The sequence below is a fragment of the Emys orbicularis genome, chromosome 3 (genome assembly GCF_028017835.1).
Source record: "Emys orbicularis isolate rEmyOrb1 chromosome 3, rEmyOrb1.hap1, whole genome shotgun sequence".
Classification (NCBI taxonomy): domain Eukaryota; kingdom Metazoa; phylum Chordata; order Testudines; family Emydidae; genus Emys; species Emys orbicularis.
In genome coordinates, this window is record NC_088685.1 from 58,192,391 (window position 1) to 58,211,456 (window position 19,066).

At 40.0% G+C, this 19,066-nt stretch overlaps 1 protein-coding gene across 1 annotated transcript in view; it reads right to left on the bottom strand.

The window, feature by feature from the left end:
- Positions 1-19,066, bottom strand: part of COL9A1 (collagen type IX alpha 1 chain) — a 97,787-nt gene that overhangs the window by 50,070 nt on the left and 28,651 nt on the right. Inside the window, exons 11-15 of the mRNA XM_065401741.1 lie at positions 17,610-17,663; positions 15,802-15,837; positions 7,012-7,035; positions 6,667-6,720; positions 3,916-3,969 (exon numbers count right to left, since the gene is read on the bottom strand). Of these exons, the coding sequence (XP_065257813.1) occupies positions 3,916-3,969; positions 6,667-6,720; positions 7,012-7,035; positions 15,802-15,837; positions 17,610-17,663 (222 nt within the window). The remainder of the gene's footprint in view (positions 1-3,915; positions 3,970-6,666; positions 6,721-7,011; positions 7,036-15,801; positions 15,838-17,609; positions 17,664-19,066) is intronic.

Below are 19,066 nucleotides of genomic sequence, written 5' to 3' on the forward strand. Positions count from 1 at the left end.
CAGATAATCTCTGGGGCTGAAATCCCAAAAGTGCACTTAAACACCTATGGCTGGCCCGTGTCATGGTGTTCAGGCTCTGCGGCTATAAAATTGCAGTCTAGATGTTCAGGCTTGTGCTGGAGCCTAACCTCTGGGACCCCCGCAAGGGGGAAGGGTCCCTGAAGCCAGCCTCCAGCCCGAGCCCAAACACCGCAATTTTACATTCTTGGAGCCCAAGTCCCACGAGCCCAGGTCAGCTGACATAGGCCAGCTGCAGGTGTTTAACTGCTGTGTAGACATATGCAAAGGGAGCTTTATTTAATTGTCATAAATTGCAGGAGTCTGTGTGCAATATTCTGCCCTCCATCTTGGATTTGCTTTTCTGAAAAGCAAAAACTCTCTTTGTTTTTGAAGCGTCACAGATTTCTTTTAAGTACTGAAAGCCACACGTGAGAATTAGACTAAAGTAATACAATACATATTTTTGTATACTTTCAGACTAATAATCACATATGAACTCAGTGTATTCTGTAAACATAGCATATTTTTCTTTTAAATATCAACAGCTGCATCTGATTTTGTAATACTATGTATTAAATGTTCCTGTATCTCAGTTGGCTATGTAGTCCAGTTGCACCACAGATCTTATGTTATGTTCTCAGCACAAGTATTTCTACTTTGTAATTGACTGAAAATTGTTTTCAGAGTTGGGGTTCTTAAAGAAGTTATCTAGGTAAATGAAACAGATGAAGGTGCACTTTCTTACATTCTGATGATAATTTAATACGAAACAAAACCATCTCATTCATAAGGACAAGACTTAATTCTTTAGAGAAAAAAAGGATCCCTCTCGCAGCAGAAGAATTGATAGACAATTAATAATTCTATCAGCCATTGGAATTGCAAGTTAGAGATCTGTGTACAAAAGGGATGCAGTCAATAGAAGAAAAATGAGTTTCTTAGGAAATGGACTGGCCTTAATGGGAATAGGAGAGGATCATGGAGAACACTGAGGGAAGACTGGGGAATACATTAGGAAGAAAGGTAACCACATGTGAGCAAGACTGGGTTCATGGAAGGATCTGGCAGTCTGTTATGGAGAGGTGTGCCTTCTGTTTGAGTAAGGAAGCACCATGAGACTCTGAGAGAACTGATGGGCTTTCATGGAAGCACAAATATTTGGGAAAGGTTGGGGGAGTTTGGGGGAATATAATGGCCTTAAGTGGAATGGGGGTGGTGCACTGCAGTGGTGCCTGAGGAGGATGGAATCTTCAGTGTAAAGAGAGAAGGAGCAGCAGAGTCTGGTGTAGATTGTTGCTATTTATTTCCTGGGTATTTTTCTCAGTTTTATCATTCATATTTTCCACAATGGCGACTTCACATTTTCTAGCAACTTTCCATGGAAAATGAGATATGGCCTCAGGAAAATAGAATCTCTGTATTGCTGTTGGGACTGTCTAGCAAAGGGATAGTAGGTCAGCCTTTTACAGAGAAATGAAGATGACACTCTCATTTCCTAAATACTTGATGTGTCATTGCCCAGCATGTACTCTGTCTGCCAGATGATGATCTGCCATCAATTCTACCTCTCGCAAATTAAAATACTGCAAAGGTAAATGCATAATACATATCCCTCCTCTCAAAAGGCCTACAGAGGAGAATCACAAAAACAGTACTTGGAAACATCTGATGCTCTGACTAGAGATGTACTGGACTACAGCGCCAACTTAAGAATCTAACCCCTCCCTTACAGCTCCAGCCCCAACCCTACACAGTAGCCCCAGGTCCCACTTGAAGTGGTAGTGGAAGGTGAACCACCCTCCCAGAGAGGTAGGAGAAGTGGCAGAAGGGGACACCTTCGTGGAAGAAGCAGGGGTGACAGCAAGTGAGCCCCCAGTACTCAACCCAGGAGGCAGGGTGTCTCTGCTTGCATTGATGGGCTAAGCCCACTGCACACTTCTCCTCCTGACACACAGAATCCTCTGGTTGGGTGCTGTTGGTGGGACCAACCAGAGCAGTAGGCCTTAGAGTTAACACTTCACTGAGATGCAAAGGATAATTCACGCCTCTCAGAGTTATTGTTTTAGGCTGTCTGCAGACTCCAGCAGGCATCATTGCATCCATTACACTAGGGGTATGGCTACACCTCCAGCTGTACAGCGCTGTGAGTTAAACCTGTTTTCGTACAGCTGAGTAGAAAAAGCGCTGCAGTCTGTCCACACTGACAGCTGACTTCCTTATTCACTTTCTCTACACTAGGTAAGATTTTATAGACCTCTATCATATCCCCCCTTAGGGCTTGTCTACACTACCGTGCAGGGTCGACCTATAATACGCAACTTCAGCTACATGAATAGCATAGCTGAAGTCAACATACTTAGATCTACTTACCGTGGTGTTTTCACTGCGGTACGTCGACAGCTGATTCTCTCCCATTGACTCTACTTGTGTTTCTCGTTCTGGTGGAGTACCAGAGTCGACAGGAGAGTGTTCAGCGGTCGATTTATTGTGTCTGTACTAGATGCGATAAATCGACCCCCCTGGATCGATCACTGCCCGCCGATCCAGCGGGTAGTATAGACAAGCCCTTAGTTGTCTCTTTCCAAGTTAAAAAGTCCCCATCTTTTTAATCTGTCCTCATACAGAAGCTGTGCCATTCCCCTAATAATTTTTGTTGCCTTTCTCTGTACCTTTTCCAATTCTAATATATCTTTTTTTGAGATGGGGTGACCAGATCTGCGCACAGTATTCAAGATGTGGGCGTGCCATGGATTTATATAGAGGCAGTATGATATTTTTCCATCTTATTATCCATCACTTTCCTAATGGTTCTTAACATTCTGTTAGCTTTTTTGCACACTGAGTGGATGTTTTCAGCGAACTATCCACAATGACTCCAAGATCTCTTTCTTGAGTGGTAACAGCTAATTTAAACCCCATCATTTTATATATAGAGTTGGGATTATGTTTTCCAATGTGCATTACTTTGCATTTACCAACATTGAATTTTATCTGTCATTTTGTTGCCCAGTCACCCAGTTTTGTGAGATTCCTTTGTAACTCTTAGCCGTCTGCTTTGGACTTAACTATTTTGAGTAGTTTTGTATCATCTGCAAACTTTGCCACCTGACTATTTACCCCTTTTTTCCAGATCATTTATGAATAGGTTGAACACCACAGGACCCAGTATAGACCTCTGGGGGACACCACTATTCACCTCTCTCCATTCTGAAAACTGACCATTTATTCCTACCCTTTGTTTCCTATCTTTTAACCAGTTACTGATCCACGAGAGGACTTTCCCTCTTATCCCATGACTGCTTACTTTGCTTAAGAGCCTTTGGTGAGGGACCTTATCAAATGTTTTCTGAAAGTCTAAGTATACTACATCCACAGGATCATCCTTGTCCACATGTTTGCTGACCCCCTCAAAGAATTCTAATATATTAGTGAGGCATGATTTTCTTTTATAAAATCTGTGTTGACTCTTCTTGGGAGAGATAGCTCAGTGGTTTGAGCATTGGCCTGCTAAACCCAGGGTTGTGAGTTCAATCCTTGAGAGGGCTACTTAGGAATCTGGGGCAAAAAATCAGTACTTGGTCCTGCTAGTGAAGGCAAGGGGCTGGACTCAATGACCTTTCAAGGTCCCTTCCAGTTCTAGGAGATAGGATATCTCCATTAATTTATTTATTAAATTGTATTCATCTATGTGTCTGATATTTCTGGTTTTTAGTATAGTTTCAACTAATTTGCCTGGTACTGAAGTTAGGCTTACCGGCCTGTAATTGCTGGGGTCGCCTCTGGAGCTTTTCTTAAAAATTGGTATCACATTAGCTATCCTCCAGTCATCTGGTACAGAATCTGATTTAAATGATAGGTCACACAGGAACACAGTACTTATCCAAACATTAGTATATATTAAACATAACCACTTACTCTGGGACCTGGGGGCCCTGGTGGGCCTGGAGGACCTCTCTTTCCAGCATCACCCTAATATTTTAGAATAAATTTAATTAATTCATGGCAATGATATATAAAACAGCTGTATATTCAGGCCTGCAGCAGCTAAGGTGAGGCAACCACAAAAGGACAGACTAAGCAACCAATCTTAGAACAGTAAAACTCAAATTTCAAGAATATAGGTCTGGTTGTAGAGTATAAGGAAATAAACTTAAATCGAGATGGGTGTGAGATTGTATTTGCTTGTATCACATGCTTGAAGTTCTCCTAAGAGTGTGGAGTAATCCTCAAACAACATGTGACTTATTTTTATTATTCAAGTGTGTGGATACTATGATGATGGACACGATAGAAAATCCTAAAATAAATAAAGATGTGGTACATAAGGAGTCTTCTTGAATAACACCAGTCATCTCTTTACTTCGTATAGAGCACCAGTATCATTGGTACTAATTTAATAGGGAGTAAAAAGATATCACATGTCATCTGCCATGAAATGGCCATTTTCAGCACAATAGAGGTCACAACAGAAATTTCATTTGAACTGTAATGCATTTGATTTTGTTTGATATCTCCCAAGGAATTCTGTAGAATGACAAGTGAAATAATACTGTCAAGTACCGTAGTATGCAAGATGTTTGGGAGGTGATATTTTACTATGTCCCATTACTTGTGGCATTCTCTGTTGTTCCATCTCATGCATGCCATAAGCCTCTGTTAAAGTATAGCTATAGTCAGAAAAGCAATTGTGTAAACCAGACACTCCCTTATTTGCTCTGTGTGTGTCTTTGAGGCATACCTGCTTTAAGGACAAGGGCTTAATCCTGTACTGTGAAGCCAATGGGAACTCTGCAATCGTCTTTACTGGAAGCAAGAGCAGGCCCCAAACCAAGATTTTACTACTGTTGTCATTGGAGAACCAGTACAGTATTGAAAGTAATCTAGAGCCTATTCTGCTCACGTGTCATCCACAAAATTGTCAGCTAACTTCTGAATCAAGAAACTTCATCACTGGGAAACATGTACAAGTCAGAAAGAGTACAACTAGATTTTTGAAGCCCAAGCTGAGAATTAGAATCTTTTGATTTACAGTGTTGTTGTACTCATGTTGGTCCCAGGATATGAGAGATACAAGGTAGGTGAGGTAATACATATTATTGGACCAACTTCTGTTGCTATAAGGTACAAGTTTTTGAGCTATACAGAGCTCTTCTACAGGTCTCGGGAAGAAGACATGCTGCTTCCTTCCCCAATCCTTCCCCTGAATCCAAGCACTGTTCTTATTCAGCTTTTTAAGCTCCTGATGAAAAGCTTGTACCTTCCATCAACAGAAGTTGGTCCGACAATATATATTGCCTCATCTACCCTGTCTCTCTAATATCTTTTGATATATAAAACTGAGAAAACTTGATATGGAAGTAAGTGAAAGAGAATAATTCAGTAAAAATAGCACTGTGGGAGTTCTATATCATTTTTCTGACTACAGTCTTACTTTAAATCAAGTCTTATTGGTTATTGATTGGTCTCACCTTTTAACTGTGTTCTTATTTGATATTACTGACTGAAAAGTGTTTTGAAAGGTTTACACTGAAGTTAAATGATCAACTAAAATAAGACAACATGCTGAACCTGCCCTTACTAACATTTGCCTGGTAGCCACCACTGTGAAAAAGTGGGTAGGTGGGCAGGGACGAGGGACACCTATTCACTGGTCAGAGTATCTATGTAAACAGTGGCAAATAAGCTGTTCCACAAAAAGGGATAAAGTAATTTACTCTACTACCCCCTCCCACTCCTGATCAAGTAAAGAAATTAAGATTCTGAGTTACAGTTTATTTTCTGGTCTACCTAAGGAGTGGTGGAACTATGTTTCACCTCTGATTCCGGTAAGAGTGTAACCCATGATGTCTCTAAAGAGCTCTGAAGATGTGAAATATAAGTGCTATGTGCTCAGGAGACGACAGGGACTGCTCCATCCTCATGGCTTTGTGAATGGATGGGATGTACTTACATTGTACAAACTAGTCCTTAATCTCTCTCTGTCTCAGTTCTCCTTCTGAAAATGGGGATAATAATAGTTCTTGACTTCACAGAGGTGTCCAGGGGATAAATTAATTAATTATGTTTGTGAGGTATTCAGATAGTCTGGAGATCAGTGCCACAAAAAGGCTATAATTAAAGAGAAAAAAAATCCTTAATCAGGGCAGGGTTGGTTGATGTGCAGTAAATGGGGTCACACTGAATGATGAGGATCAAAAGAAATATTGAACTGTCTTATTCAGGGACATGAGACGGGGTCGTGGGGAAAACCAGAGTGTGATCATGTAATAAAATATTTTAACATAATGTATACACACCAGGGGCCAAAGTTAACATTCTACAGCCAACCTTAACTTTGCCCTTTCCTAATTTTTTAGTGACTTCCTTTGCATCCTTAGCATTCTTTTTGTGTGTGGAATACTGTATGAAACACTTCATTCTATTATTACAGATGGCCGTATCTTTGTGCTATTAATTCTTGTTTATTTCTGACGAGATTTCCACCAACCTGATCCTCCTCCTAAAATCCCAGTAGGAAAAATAATCAAATTAAATACTTATGTATATTTTTTTGTTCTCATATCCTAAACAATGTTTGGATGGTATAATAATTATATTTCCTTCTGTACAGTGTCTTTCAGCCAGTGAGAAAATGCAAATTACTGGCAAATATAATGCAGTACTCACGGATGGACCAACACGGCCTACTTCACCAGGAAGTCCTGCTACACCAGGGGGACCCTACAATAACCAAGTAAAAGAAAGAAATATGTATAAATTATTTACAATCATCTGTATGATAGAGATCTAAGTACACAGGCAAATATCTTCCCAAAGCAACAGGAGATAAATTATGCCCTCAGAAACACATCTGTACACCCAAAGGACTAAAATGGTCTAAAATGTTAGTTGTAAAAATATGTATGAATAGATACAGAACATCAGGGCCAAAATTATTATTCTGTCTTTTCATTTTATTACTTTGATTTGTTATGTAATTGCGGACTGTAGATTGTATAAAATGATACTTACTGCTGGTCCAAGAATCCCCTTACCCTGAAAAAAGAAAAATGTGGTTAGCAAATATGTATGTTTTCTGACATTTAATCTTGTTGGATGCCAAGAGTAGGATCATTTAGGGTGATCAAACACAAAATTGTGACAATCCCTTCAATAAATGAATATTAAAACATTACTATCCTGACATGTGATATTGCTGAGTAGGTATTTTGGCAATTTTAACTGATATTCAACATCTAGTATAAAGATTATCATGAGATACTTAATATCAGCAGGCAAGTACAGTAATTTTGTTTGACTAAACTAACCTGCAATACAAAAATATGTGCTGGCAAAGGAATGAAGAAACTAATACTAATAGGTTTAGCTAGTTATCAAGCACTGAAACCTATGCCAAAAGATACACCTTGATGACACATGAAGGAAGTGGTCATTTCTTTCTCCATGAGTAGTGGTTAATAATAAAGTAGAAAAAATTTCAATTATTTCAAGGCCTTCTTAAGTCCCTTAAAGCCACTAAACCACTGCTTCTTGCTGAGCAGGAGAAGCAACGAGCTGCTCCTGTTTACATTTACTATCTGTGTTGTTCTTGATTATTTTAATCAGATATGTCCTAGCAACAAATGCTGTTTTTCCTGTTAGGTATAATACATACTCCATAGCAAGGTTCGGCCCCAGTCCTGTAAGACTTAAGCATATGCCTAACTTTATGCAAGTGAATAGTGCCAATGAAGTCACTGGGACAGCTCACATGCAAAGTTACACACATGCCTACGGCCTGGTCCACACTAACCCCCCACTTCGAACTAAGATACGCAACTTCAGCTACGTGAATAACATAGCTGAAGTCGAAGTATCTTAGTTCGAACTTACCGCGGGTCCACACGCGGCAGGCAGGCTCCCCCGTCAACTCCGCATACTCCTCTCGCAGAGCAGGAGTACCGGCGTCGACGGCGAGCACTTCCGGGATCGATTTATCGCGTCTAGACAAGACGCGATAAATCGATCCCAGAAGATCGATTGCTTACCGCCGGACCGGGAGGTAAGTATAGACGTACCCTAAGTCTCTGCAAGATCAGGGACTGTTTTAGGAAATTAACCACCTGGGTTGAGTGGAGTTTAGAAGCCACAGAATATTGTGCACTGACTGTAGTTTCCAGAGTAGCATTAGAAGAACTTGCATAATGAGGGAAGAATTTCAAACATATTGATAACCTAATACAATTTCATTTTACTCTTTTAATGCAAAATAATAAGTAAACTTTTCTTCCTTGCCTACACCACTTACCTTTCCCTCTGCTGTTATTTAACTGTGTAACTGCGTAATTTAAATCTTGCATGGTTTAACTCAGTGTGTTTGAAAGATGTTATGTGATAAATATAATGTACATTGTCGTGCAATACTGGACACTGGGGGAAGCCTAACTATTTTGTGTTTGTATGAAATTTCCCCTCTACTAGTCACATGCTGACAGCACATATCCTGCTGTCAGGTTCTAGATCATAATATAACCACCCTCCAGAGAAAAGAAATCACTTACCTGGATGTTTAGTGGATTCCCTTTAAAAGTTTCCTTTTACCTTTTTAAGGCTAGAACATAACTCTAAGGCCTGGTCTACACTTACCCCCCAAGTCGAAGTAAGGTACGCAAATTCAGCTACGTGAATAACGTAGCTGAATTTGACATACCTTACTTCGAACTTACCGCGGTCCACACGCGGCAGGCAGGCTCCCCCGTCGACTTCGCGGTACTCCTCTCGTCTAGCTGGAGTACCGCAGTCGACGGGGATCACTTCCTGGTTTGATTTATCGCGTCCACACCAGACGCGATAAATCGAACTCGGAACTTCGATCCGCAGCCGTCAAAATACCCGGTAAGTGTAGACTAGCCCTAAGAAAAGGGAATAATGGTCATACCTGTAATACCTGACCTACTGGTAAAAAAATAAAAGGAAACTTTTTAAGGGCACCCACAATATGTTATTTAATCAATTGTGCTTCTAGGTCAAAATTTTAGTTGAGATACTGTAACTAGCTTTAGCTCAAATGTACCATTTATGTAAGGGTACTTTTGAAAGTGTCTCTAAATGCTGTGTAGTAGCTGCCAGGCTGTTCAGTGAAATCATGCTCCTATTCTGCTTATAGGAAGGACGAGGATACACACTTAGGGCACTGGAGCAGCTGTCCCCATATGGATCCTTCATTTCAAAGGGCTACCCTGTTCAATTACCATCTATGAATGGTGCATAGAATCGAGAAGAACAGAATGTGTTTTACATTGATTCGTGTTGTGCTTTTTCTAAATGAGGCAGTGCTTCACTTGCCACAATGGCAGAGCCTCTGAAATAGATCCCCCACTAATTCACCAACCTTTGTTGCAGAATTGAATGGTTTCTGGCTTTTGTGTGTCACCTCTCACTAGGAAGTGTCCACAGAGCAAAAATGGAGTTGGCTTAACTCAGCAGAAGTTAGGCCAGATTTATACCATTCTCACTGTGATCAGAATCTTGTCCAATGTCTCCTCAGCACAGGTGGTACATGGTGGAAGTTAATGATTTGAGAGGTTTAATCAGGGGAATTCTCAACAGTCAGATGGTGAAAACATGAACTCCTGTACATACACAATATGTTGTGACAAACAAAATATCTGTGGGTGAAGTTTACCCAGTTTTAGAAATAATATGAAAATATGCTAAATACTTAGAGTGAGATTTTTAAAAACACCGAAATGACTTAGAAACACCACTCCCATACACTTTCAATGGCAAATATGCTCCTGTGTCACTTAGGTATCTCTGAAAATCCCACCCTTTGTGTTTGTGTGTGTATAATACACACACACACACACACACACACACACACACACACACAATTATATAACATATTTATAACCAAGTAAGCAGAATAGTTTAGCAAATATTTTCCATGTGCAGTGAATGCACATTGTGATGTTGCACTCTGTATGATTTTATGAAAATATGTTAATGTAACTGGAATATGCTTCATGCCAAAGTTCTCTTGTAAGATATCATTACAAAGCTTATAATCTGAGTGTGATCATCCTATTTGTATAAATGTACCACTCTTGTATCTGAACCTAGAAATATGAAATATAACTCTGAGGGCCTATTGTAATTATGCAAAGTGTGGGCCATTAATGGTGGTTTGGAATCTTGATGACTCCCATTAACCAGGACAATTGACTGCAGATGGCTGTGTTTTACCTGTAAGTCTTACTGTATATGTGTGTGCTGGCAAGTGGGCAATGAAGTCTTACAGTGACATGTGATCATGTCACCTGAACTGGAATCCATCTTTAATCTAGTGTTTCCCCATTAAGAAGCTGGGGTGGGAACCCAGAGGGACAAAGGATTCCCACCTTATGCAAAAGATATATAAGTGGGTGGAACAGAGAAAGGAGTGGCCATCATGAGGAATCCCCTAGCTACCACCTGAGCTGAAACAAGGGCTGTACCAGGGGAAAGGATTGTGCCCAGACGAGGAAGGCGTCCAGTCTGTGAAAGAGACTTATTGAAACATCTTTCAGGGTGAGATATTATCTCTACTCACTTGTATTACTGTATTAGGCTTAGATTTGAGTGTTTTATTTTATTTAGCTTGGTAATTCACATTGTTCTGTCTGTTATTACTTGAAACCACTTAAATCCTACTTTCTGTATTTAATAAAATCACTTTTTACTTATTAATTAACTCAAAGTATGTGTTAATACCTGGGGGGGGGGGGCAAACAGCTGTGCATATCTCTCTAAGAGGGCGAACAATTTATGAGTTTACCCTGTATAAGCTTTATACAGGGTAAAACGGATTTATTTGGGTTTTAGACCCCATTGGGAGTTGGGCATCTGAGTGTTAAAGATAAGAACACTTCTGTAATCTGCTTTCAGGTAAGCCTACAGCTGTTAGGGGATGTGATTCAGACCTGGGTCTGGGTTTGCAGCAGGCTAGCGAGTCTGGCTCAAACCAGGCAGGGCACTGAAGTCCTAAGATGATAGGGCAGGAAAGCAGGAGCAGAAGTAGTCTTGGCACATCAGGTGGCAGCTCCCAAGGGGGGTTCTGTGATTCAACCCGTCACACACAGTACAAGGAATCCTGTGTTAAGTAACTACCTAAACTGCCTTGTTTAGAAGAAAGTGGTCTTTAACAAACGATAGTACAAAACTGTACTAGAAATCTTGAAGATACTTTAAAATGGTTGTTTGAGACAGGGAATGTCTATTGGAGTTGGTTCTTACTGTAGATTTCACTGTATTTGATAAAAATGTATTACATATGAATGGAAAATATGAGTATTTTTCATGTCTTATAATATTGGCTAATTACCACCATTGGTATCTATTTTGCTGAACAATATCAGGTAGCAAAATCTAATTTGCAATCAGGAATTTTATACAAGCATTCAAATTTCCACTATTTCAGTTTCTTATTTTACATTGTATGTTGTAATGTTCAGTACATTTTTCTCTTACAGTTCTATTACAAGTAGCATCTACATATCATAACTTGTATATCCTGCTTAAATTTGTTTTTCTTCCTCTGTAAATATGAGCAATACTTTTGACAGATCTGAAGAAATGAAAGTGATACTTTGACTTCATCTAAAATATCATCCTTATGAAACCCAAAGTCTCAGATCCTCTTCGAAATCTCCAGCTAGAGTTCACCAACCAACAAAGAGGAGTCAGGGAAGGGGAGTGGAAATGAAACAGCTTTAGGGATCGTGCCACAGGAGCAGCAAGGTAGGCTATAGTGTGTAGAACTATAAGAGTCAAAAATCACTGGTGCATTGGAGCATTTGAACATGGCTTGGAAATATCAAATGGAATGGCGTGAAGTACTCAACAGGGTGAGGGAATGTTGGGGAGTTTTAAAACGAACGATATTAAAGTAAGGGGACATTATAAAATACTACTTTTAAGAAAGAGCTTTGGAAGGAGCTAAGAGAATAAGAGTTCCATATTTAAAACATGAGCCAAATCAGATAATTTCTGCTCTGAAAATGAACCTATACCCAGGCTGCTTGAAATGCCTGTCACAATGTAACAGGTATACAGTGGAGCATAAAAACATAGGAAAAGTGTAATACACCTCCAAATGACTGTAAACTATGGAACATCTCACTACTACAGATTAATAATCGTAAGAACTAGTATTTCAGAATCTATCTCACAGCCTTATTTCCTTTAAAAATATTTTAGTCTGCTGAATTGATGTGATAATTGGCATTTTCCTCAATCTCTGATTTCTAGTGCAACAGAAGCATGGGTATTAAAAAGATAATGTTAAGTGGTTTGGATCTGGTTGCTTAACGCATATATAAACATTTAACAAAGTAAAGGGGCTGCTGCTCCTACAAAATGGAATTATGTTTATAGCTGCAAGCTAAATATGCTCCAAACAGCCTTTGCTGGCTTTAGATAACTCTGTGAACATCAAAAATTAAAAAAGTTGTATGACAAGCAAATCCTCTAAAAAATTGTAACTGCTACAAAAATGTATCTCTGACATATTCTAACTTTGAGAGGCCTTATACATACACTGTAGCTGGTAGCCCAATCTCCCAGACCTAACCAGAGTAGAGAAATCAGTCTGTTTGGTGCCGTGGTTATCTGAAGTATTGCACTAATTTTGTGGAGATGGCCCTTGAGAGGAGTACACAAAAGAGAAGAGCAGAAGATGAAAGAATAAAAAGGACTAAAGAGATGGGGGGGGGGGGAACATAGGGGAAAAAATGGAAAGAAAGAGAGAGGGAGGCTCAGAAAAGGGCCTGGAGAAGAAGAGAAACAGAGACAGGAAAAATGGATATGAAATATTGTAAAGTTCATGTCCTTAAAATTTCTGTTGGGACCAAATCCTGCAGTTCCAATTTGGACAAAACTCCAATTGAATGGTCATAAAAAGCAGTGGCAAAGAACAGTAGTAACAAAGGTGTTTGATTTTCTAATAGTGCACAGCATTTCAACAGTTTCAAGTTGCCCTTTTTGTGAGAAAATAAGTCTGTGAATGAGTATCTGGGGGCTAATCTGCTCACCAAAGGCCACTGGCTGAATCCAGTGCAGAAAACCAGCCCACAAAGACAAGTGCATCCAGATTTTCATCTAACCATGGCAACCAATTTGCCTTTTTTGTAGCGTGTTCATTGTATTTCTGATAGTTGAGGTCTAACAGACCAACCCCAGGGTTTCAGGAGGCTGAAACATGAAACAAGGCCAATATGTGCTTCTCAAAATATGCCTGTAGGTGAGAATTAGAGGCCCTCCTTATTCCCTGGTTTATAGGTTAGGTTCCATGAGGGGGGAAGAGACAGGGATAGGAATCAGTTTAATCTCACTAAAGTCAAGATCACTAGTATTAGCTTTTTTTGGAGAATTTCAGTAATTTCCCTATTCTCTCTAGCATTCAGTCCCATTCACTCAGTGTGAAGCTTGCATGAATGTAATTCCCCAGAGAGGTTTATTCTGAGCAGAACCCTTTCTATCTGGATTTGGCTCTTTCATGCTAATGACCATGGTGCCAGATCACCAACACCAAAGTCCTCCAAACACTGTATCCTTTCCTAAAATCTGGGGCTCAGGAGTCACATTTACTAAATGGACTGGCAATTTGCTATATCTTGTTTTACCTACCCACAATGAAATGATACTTTTCAATAGTAACAGCAGGTGTCTCCAGTACATCCCTCTTTCCTGGCCATAAACAGTTCCTTTGATCTGAGAATTACTAATACTTGTGTTCTAGATCACAACTTTACACACAACATCAGCCACCCCACATTCCAATATTAGTGATACCTGTTTACCAACCACACTACCATACATGTTCTACTAGACATGCGCAGTACAGCTTGCAATGCAGTAAAAAAAAAAAAAATCAATCACTACAAAGGCACACTGGAGTGGATCACTAGCAGCTAGAACTGCAAAACAGTGGCCCATAATCCCATGATACTCAGGTAACCTCCACTGATCACTTTTACAGCCCCCCAAATATGGTTTCTAATTCACTGGTGACCTTCCTCAACAATGTGTGTGCATGTGAAAAATCTGTGTTCTCTACAAACCTCACAAGGACCATTTGAGCTCTTATAGACCAAATAAATTCCACTCCTAGTGGAGCTGGCAGGAAACAACTGAGGTTTCCTTTATAGTGATGCATTCTTGATGTTTTTTCACAGTAGCAACTCCGCTTCCAAAGGAAGGGAAATCCTTTTAAGACATTTCTGACATCCACCTTTCCAACAGGCACTCCTATTATTCTGTCCTGAAACCAACATTCTCTGCAGGTTCCCTTTGGATGAAGTTAAAATGCTCTATACTTTCCCCAAGCTTCACATCTATAGAAATGCAGCCCAGCTTCCACTACCATGTATTTTAGGTTGAAATAATTCAATTAATGCATCATAGTCACTTTTCACCTCAAGTGGTAAATTTCTTCTTACACACGTCTTTCTGATCCTCTGAGTAACAGAACTGGCAACCTAAAGCTGTCTCCTTCATTCTATCTATTTAGTTTTGCAGCTAATTCAAACCACTGTCCTAAGCAATCATTTCACCATCTACTCTGCTGAATAACTGGCAAATCCTCCCCTCCCCCCAAAACAGTTATTTCAATCTGCTTAGCAGCCCTCTCAGTTTTGCTATTTCTGTAACCATGGTTTGCTTATGTTATGGATACACAGACCCCACTAGCTGTCACAAGTTTGTACTCCAGTTGTCCTAGGTTTCAGATTTTCAGCTAAGGAACATGTATCCTTGGAAAATAAAGGAATATATCTGCATGGAATGATGTACCTTAAGCTTGAACATTTTTAAATGTAAGCTATTCTTCAAGATAAGGAATACATTTTCTTTTATGCCTAAGCATTTTGAGTGAATCTGTATATAAATAATGATAAAAATTAATGGGTCACAGTTAAAAATGAAAACATACAGTTAGGGCTACAAAGTTGTGGATCAAGATGGAATAGAGCAAACCTAATACTTAGTCCCAACAATTCCAGTCTCAGGGAAGAATCAATTCTTAAACTCCTGAAGCCATATATCAGGACACGATACCCTCCAATTGTTCCAGTTCCCAGCTTTTTAAAGGGTTTCCTTTACAATCTCAGTTTCTCTATGTCTAGAATCATCCAGTTCTCCAATTCTGGAAGGTCTTGAACCTGACAATTCTTCTCAGCCTCCAAACTTGAATGCTTAGCCCTCTCTGAATTCAAAGCTGAACAGTTCTCTTTGAAATCCTCTTCTCACATTATGCTCTGTCTTTCACCATCAGAAAAAAAAGCTCTCTCGTGCACTCATATTTCAGTCATACAAACTTTTAAACTTATATAGTGATAAGGAGCTGAAACCTGACCCTTATTGGCTAACATGCCCATGTAAACCATGGACTTCCCTGTCTGAGGGCTCTTCTTCACTTCCATAAAGAGGTCGAAATTGTTAGAAAATATGTTCTCAAAAACTTTGATCCATTCACAGAAATTCTCCTTCCCCTTAGAGTATGCAGATAAATCAGTTATTCTGAATGCAATGAACTCTTTGTAATGGGGTTATAAAAAAATCAATTCCATCAACTAGAGACTCCATTTTCTAAAGAATGTGCCTTAAATGCCTTTGAATAACTGAATCTGTACCTTACCAATGCAAAAATAGAAGTGTTACTCTACTACCTCAGAGTTCCTTGAGAACTAAGTTAAGAGATTTTCTTGTTTTCCATCATGCTATCTAGCAATTAAAATCATTCATATTGGTATTTTAAGTCTATACTATAATAAATATATGACTTACTGGAAGTCCACGGCCTCCGGGCAATCCAGGTTCACCCTGCAAATAATAAAAATATTATTATTTGTCAAGCTATAATACCACTCTTGGTGTTGTACACAACATTTAGGAAGATATAGTTCTTGTCCCTTGAAGGCTATGTACTAAGGGCAAGATTCTGCAATCCTTTCTCACATTGACTAGCACTTAATCGAGCAGTCCCATTTAATTCAGTGGAAATTTCTACTCAGAGTGAGAAAAGGACAGGGAATCAGATCATAAATATTATAACTTTGTTTTGTTTTAAAGAGAACAATTCAAACATTTTGTTTTACTCTGTATTAGTGTTCTTATGTTGAAAGTTCCTACATTTGAATTGTTGAGGAACTGAGGGTTTGTAGCTATGGTGCTGGCTACGTATGGTGATAGCAGCTATTATAGGGCCCAATCATACAAAGGGCTGAATACCCCCTGAGAGATGCTGAGCACATCCAACTGCTAATGAGGCCAATGGGAGTGGAGGGCACTCAGTGTCTCAGAAGGAGGGTCCAACTGAATCAGGATTGCCTTCCATACTAATTAGAAAAGACTGTAGAGTCTCATTACCCTCATTATTCCTTGACTTTAGCAAAGCTTTTGATACAGTCTCCCACAGTATTCTTGACGGCAAGTTAAAGAAATATGGGCTGGGTGAATGGACTATAAGGTGGATAGAAAGCTGGCTAGATCGTCGGGCTCAATGGGTAGTGATCAATGGCTCCATGTTTAGTTGGCAGCCAGTATCAAGCGGAGTGCCCCAAGGGTCGGTCCTGGGGCCGGTTTTGTTCAATATCTTCATTAATGATCTGGAGGATGGCGTGGACTGCACCCCCAGCAAGTTTGCAGATGACACTAAAGTGGGAGGAGTGGTAGATACGCTGGAGGGTAGGGATAGGATACAGAGGGACCTAGACAAATTAGAGTATTGGGCCAAAAGAAATCTGATGAGATTCAACAAGGACAAGTGCAGAGTTCTGCACTTAGGACGGAAGAATCCCATGCACTGCTACAGACTAGGGACCAAATGGCTAGGCAGCAGTTCTGCAGAAAAGGACCTAGGGGTTACAGTGGATGAGAAACTGGATATGAGTCAACAGTGTGCCCTTGTTGCAAAGAAGGCTAATGGCATTTTGGGCTGTATAAGTAGGGGCATTGCCAGCAGATCGAGGGACGTGATCATTCCCCTCTATTTGACATTGGTGAGGCCTCATCTGGAGTACTCTGTCCAGTTTTGGGCCCCACACTACAAGAAGGATGTGGAAAAATTGGAAAGAGTCCAGCGGAGGGCAACAAAAATGATTAGGGGGCTGGAGCACATGACTTATGAGGAGAGGCTGAGGGAACTGGGATTGTTTAGTCTGCAGAAGAGAAGAATGAGGGGGGATTTGATAGCTGCTTTCAACTACCTGAAAGGAGGTTCCAAAGAGGATGGATCTAGACTGTTCTCAGTGGTACCAGATGACAGAACAAGGAGTAATGGTCTCAAGTTGCAGTGGGGGAGGTTTAGGTTGGATATTAGGAAAAACTTTTTCACTAGGAGGGTGGTGAAGCACTGGAATGGGTTACCTAGGGAGGTGGTGGAATCTCCTTCCCTAGAGGTTTTTAAGGTCTGGCTTGACAAAGCCCTGGCTGGGATGATTTAGTTGGGGATTGGTCCTGCTTTGAGTGGGGGTTGGACTAGATGATCTCCTGAGGTCCCTTCCAACCCTGATATTCTATGATTCTATGAAAAAAATCTATAAGTATGCCTGTAAAAAATGCATCAAAGACTTAATATCTGACTTCATTCTTACCTTTTGTCCTCGGGGTCCAGCTGGGCCAGGCGATCCATCAGGGCCTGTCAGTCCCTTGTGAAATAAAGTGTAACATGTTAATGTAACTCACATTTTTGTTAATCACAACAGAAAACTCTTTAAAATATAAAACACTGTGAAATTGTCTTACAATGCAAATAGTTTAGTGAGATACAGAGTTGAAGCTGATTTACAAAATTCTAATCCATATCCAAATTCTGCCAAAGTTCAAGGTGAGAGTTTGTGGCTATTATTATCACCTGGGTTATATTGCCTTCAACACTAACCTTGTCTAAATTCCAGTTAGTAAGAACAGGTGACCTCAGATTCCCTTAAATTTTTCCAAATCAGAGAAATTTTCTGAATTGCTAGACAGATGAACTTTCGTGACTTATGATTAAAATGTCAAATTTCTGTGTTTGTCCTGCATAATCAGTTGTCCATAGTGAAAAACTGGAACTAATTTCAAGAATGTATCTCAAAAGGATACTTGAATGTTTGAAATTAGATGAGAAAAATTGATGACCTTTTGGTGATCTCAGATGAAAAGGTCCCACCCTTCCTTTCATATTCAGCTCAATATGAATATGGAAATTAATAGTCAGTCAGTCAGTCATCCCCCTAAAAACCTCTGTATTACATTAGATTTATACCCACACCTATACTGTTCATATGTTGTATAGATTATCCATACATATAAGGCCATATTTTGACTTCAAAGCATAACTTCAATAATAGCTACACATAGGCATCCAAAATAGACTATTGTTGATAGTATTAAAAATGTACCCTAAGAGGTACAATCATTTTGAACCAAATGGTAGCCCTATGTATGTAATAAGGCACATGGCAGCCACTTACTTGCTATATATGTCAGCTAGACACCAGGCTGACCAATCAGGAAGATAGTTAGGCCTAGGGAGTTGGGGAAGGGGAATAGAAGCCACATCTGCTTTGTGCAAGAAGGGAGAGGATGGAAATGACTTCCCCAAACCACTCTTCACAGCAGCCCTCTGTGTATCTCCTCACCCTTGTCTTCCTTCCCAAAACAAGTTGAAGAGGTTACTGTTGAGGAAGAAAGGATAGGGAGCAGGGCCCAATCGTATGTGGTAGCACTCTGAGGAAGGATCTCTCCCCTTTCTACTTCTGATTGCAATTATAAAGGACAGGAATTCTTTGGTCCCCAGACTAACAGCTCTACTGAGGCCAGGTTAGCCATGACCTCATTCTGTAGGCCATAGTAAACCATTCAGTGTCCCTATCATTCAGCCAAGGAGGAACTGGCCCTCATACCACACAGAAATATTGGATTGGGATTGTTCATCTTAGAAAAGAGATGACTAAGAGATAGAGGTCTATAAAATCATGAATGTTGTGGAGAAAGTGAATAAGGAAGTGTTATTTACCCCTTCATATAACACAAGAACCTGGGGTCACACAGTGAAATTAATAGGCAG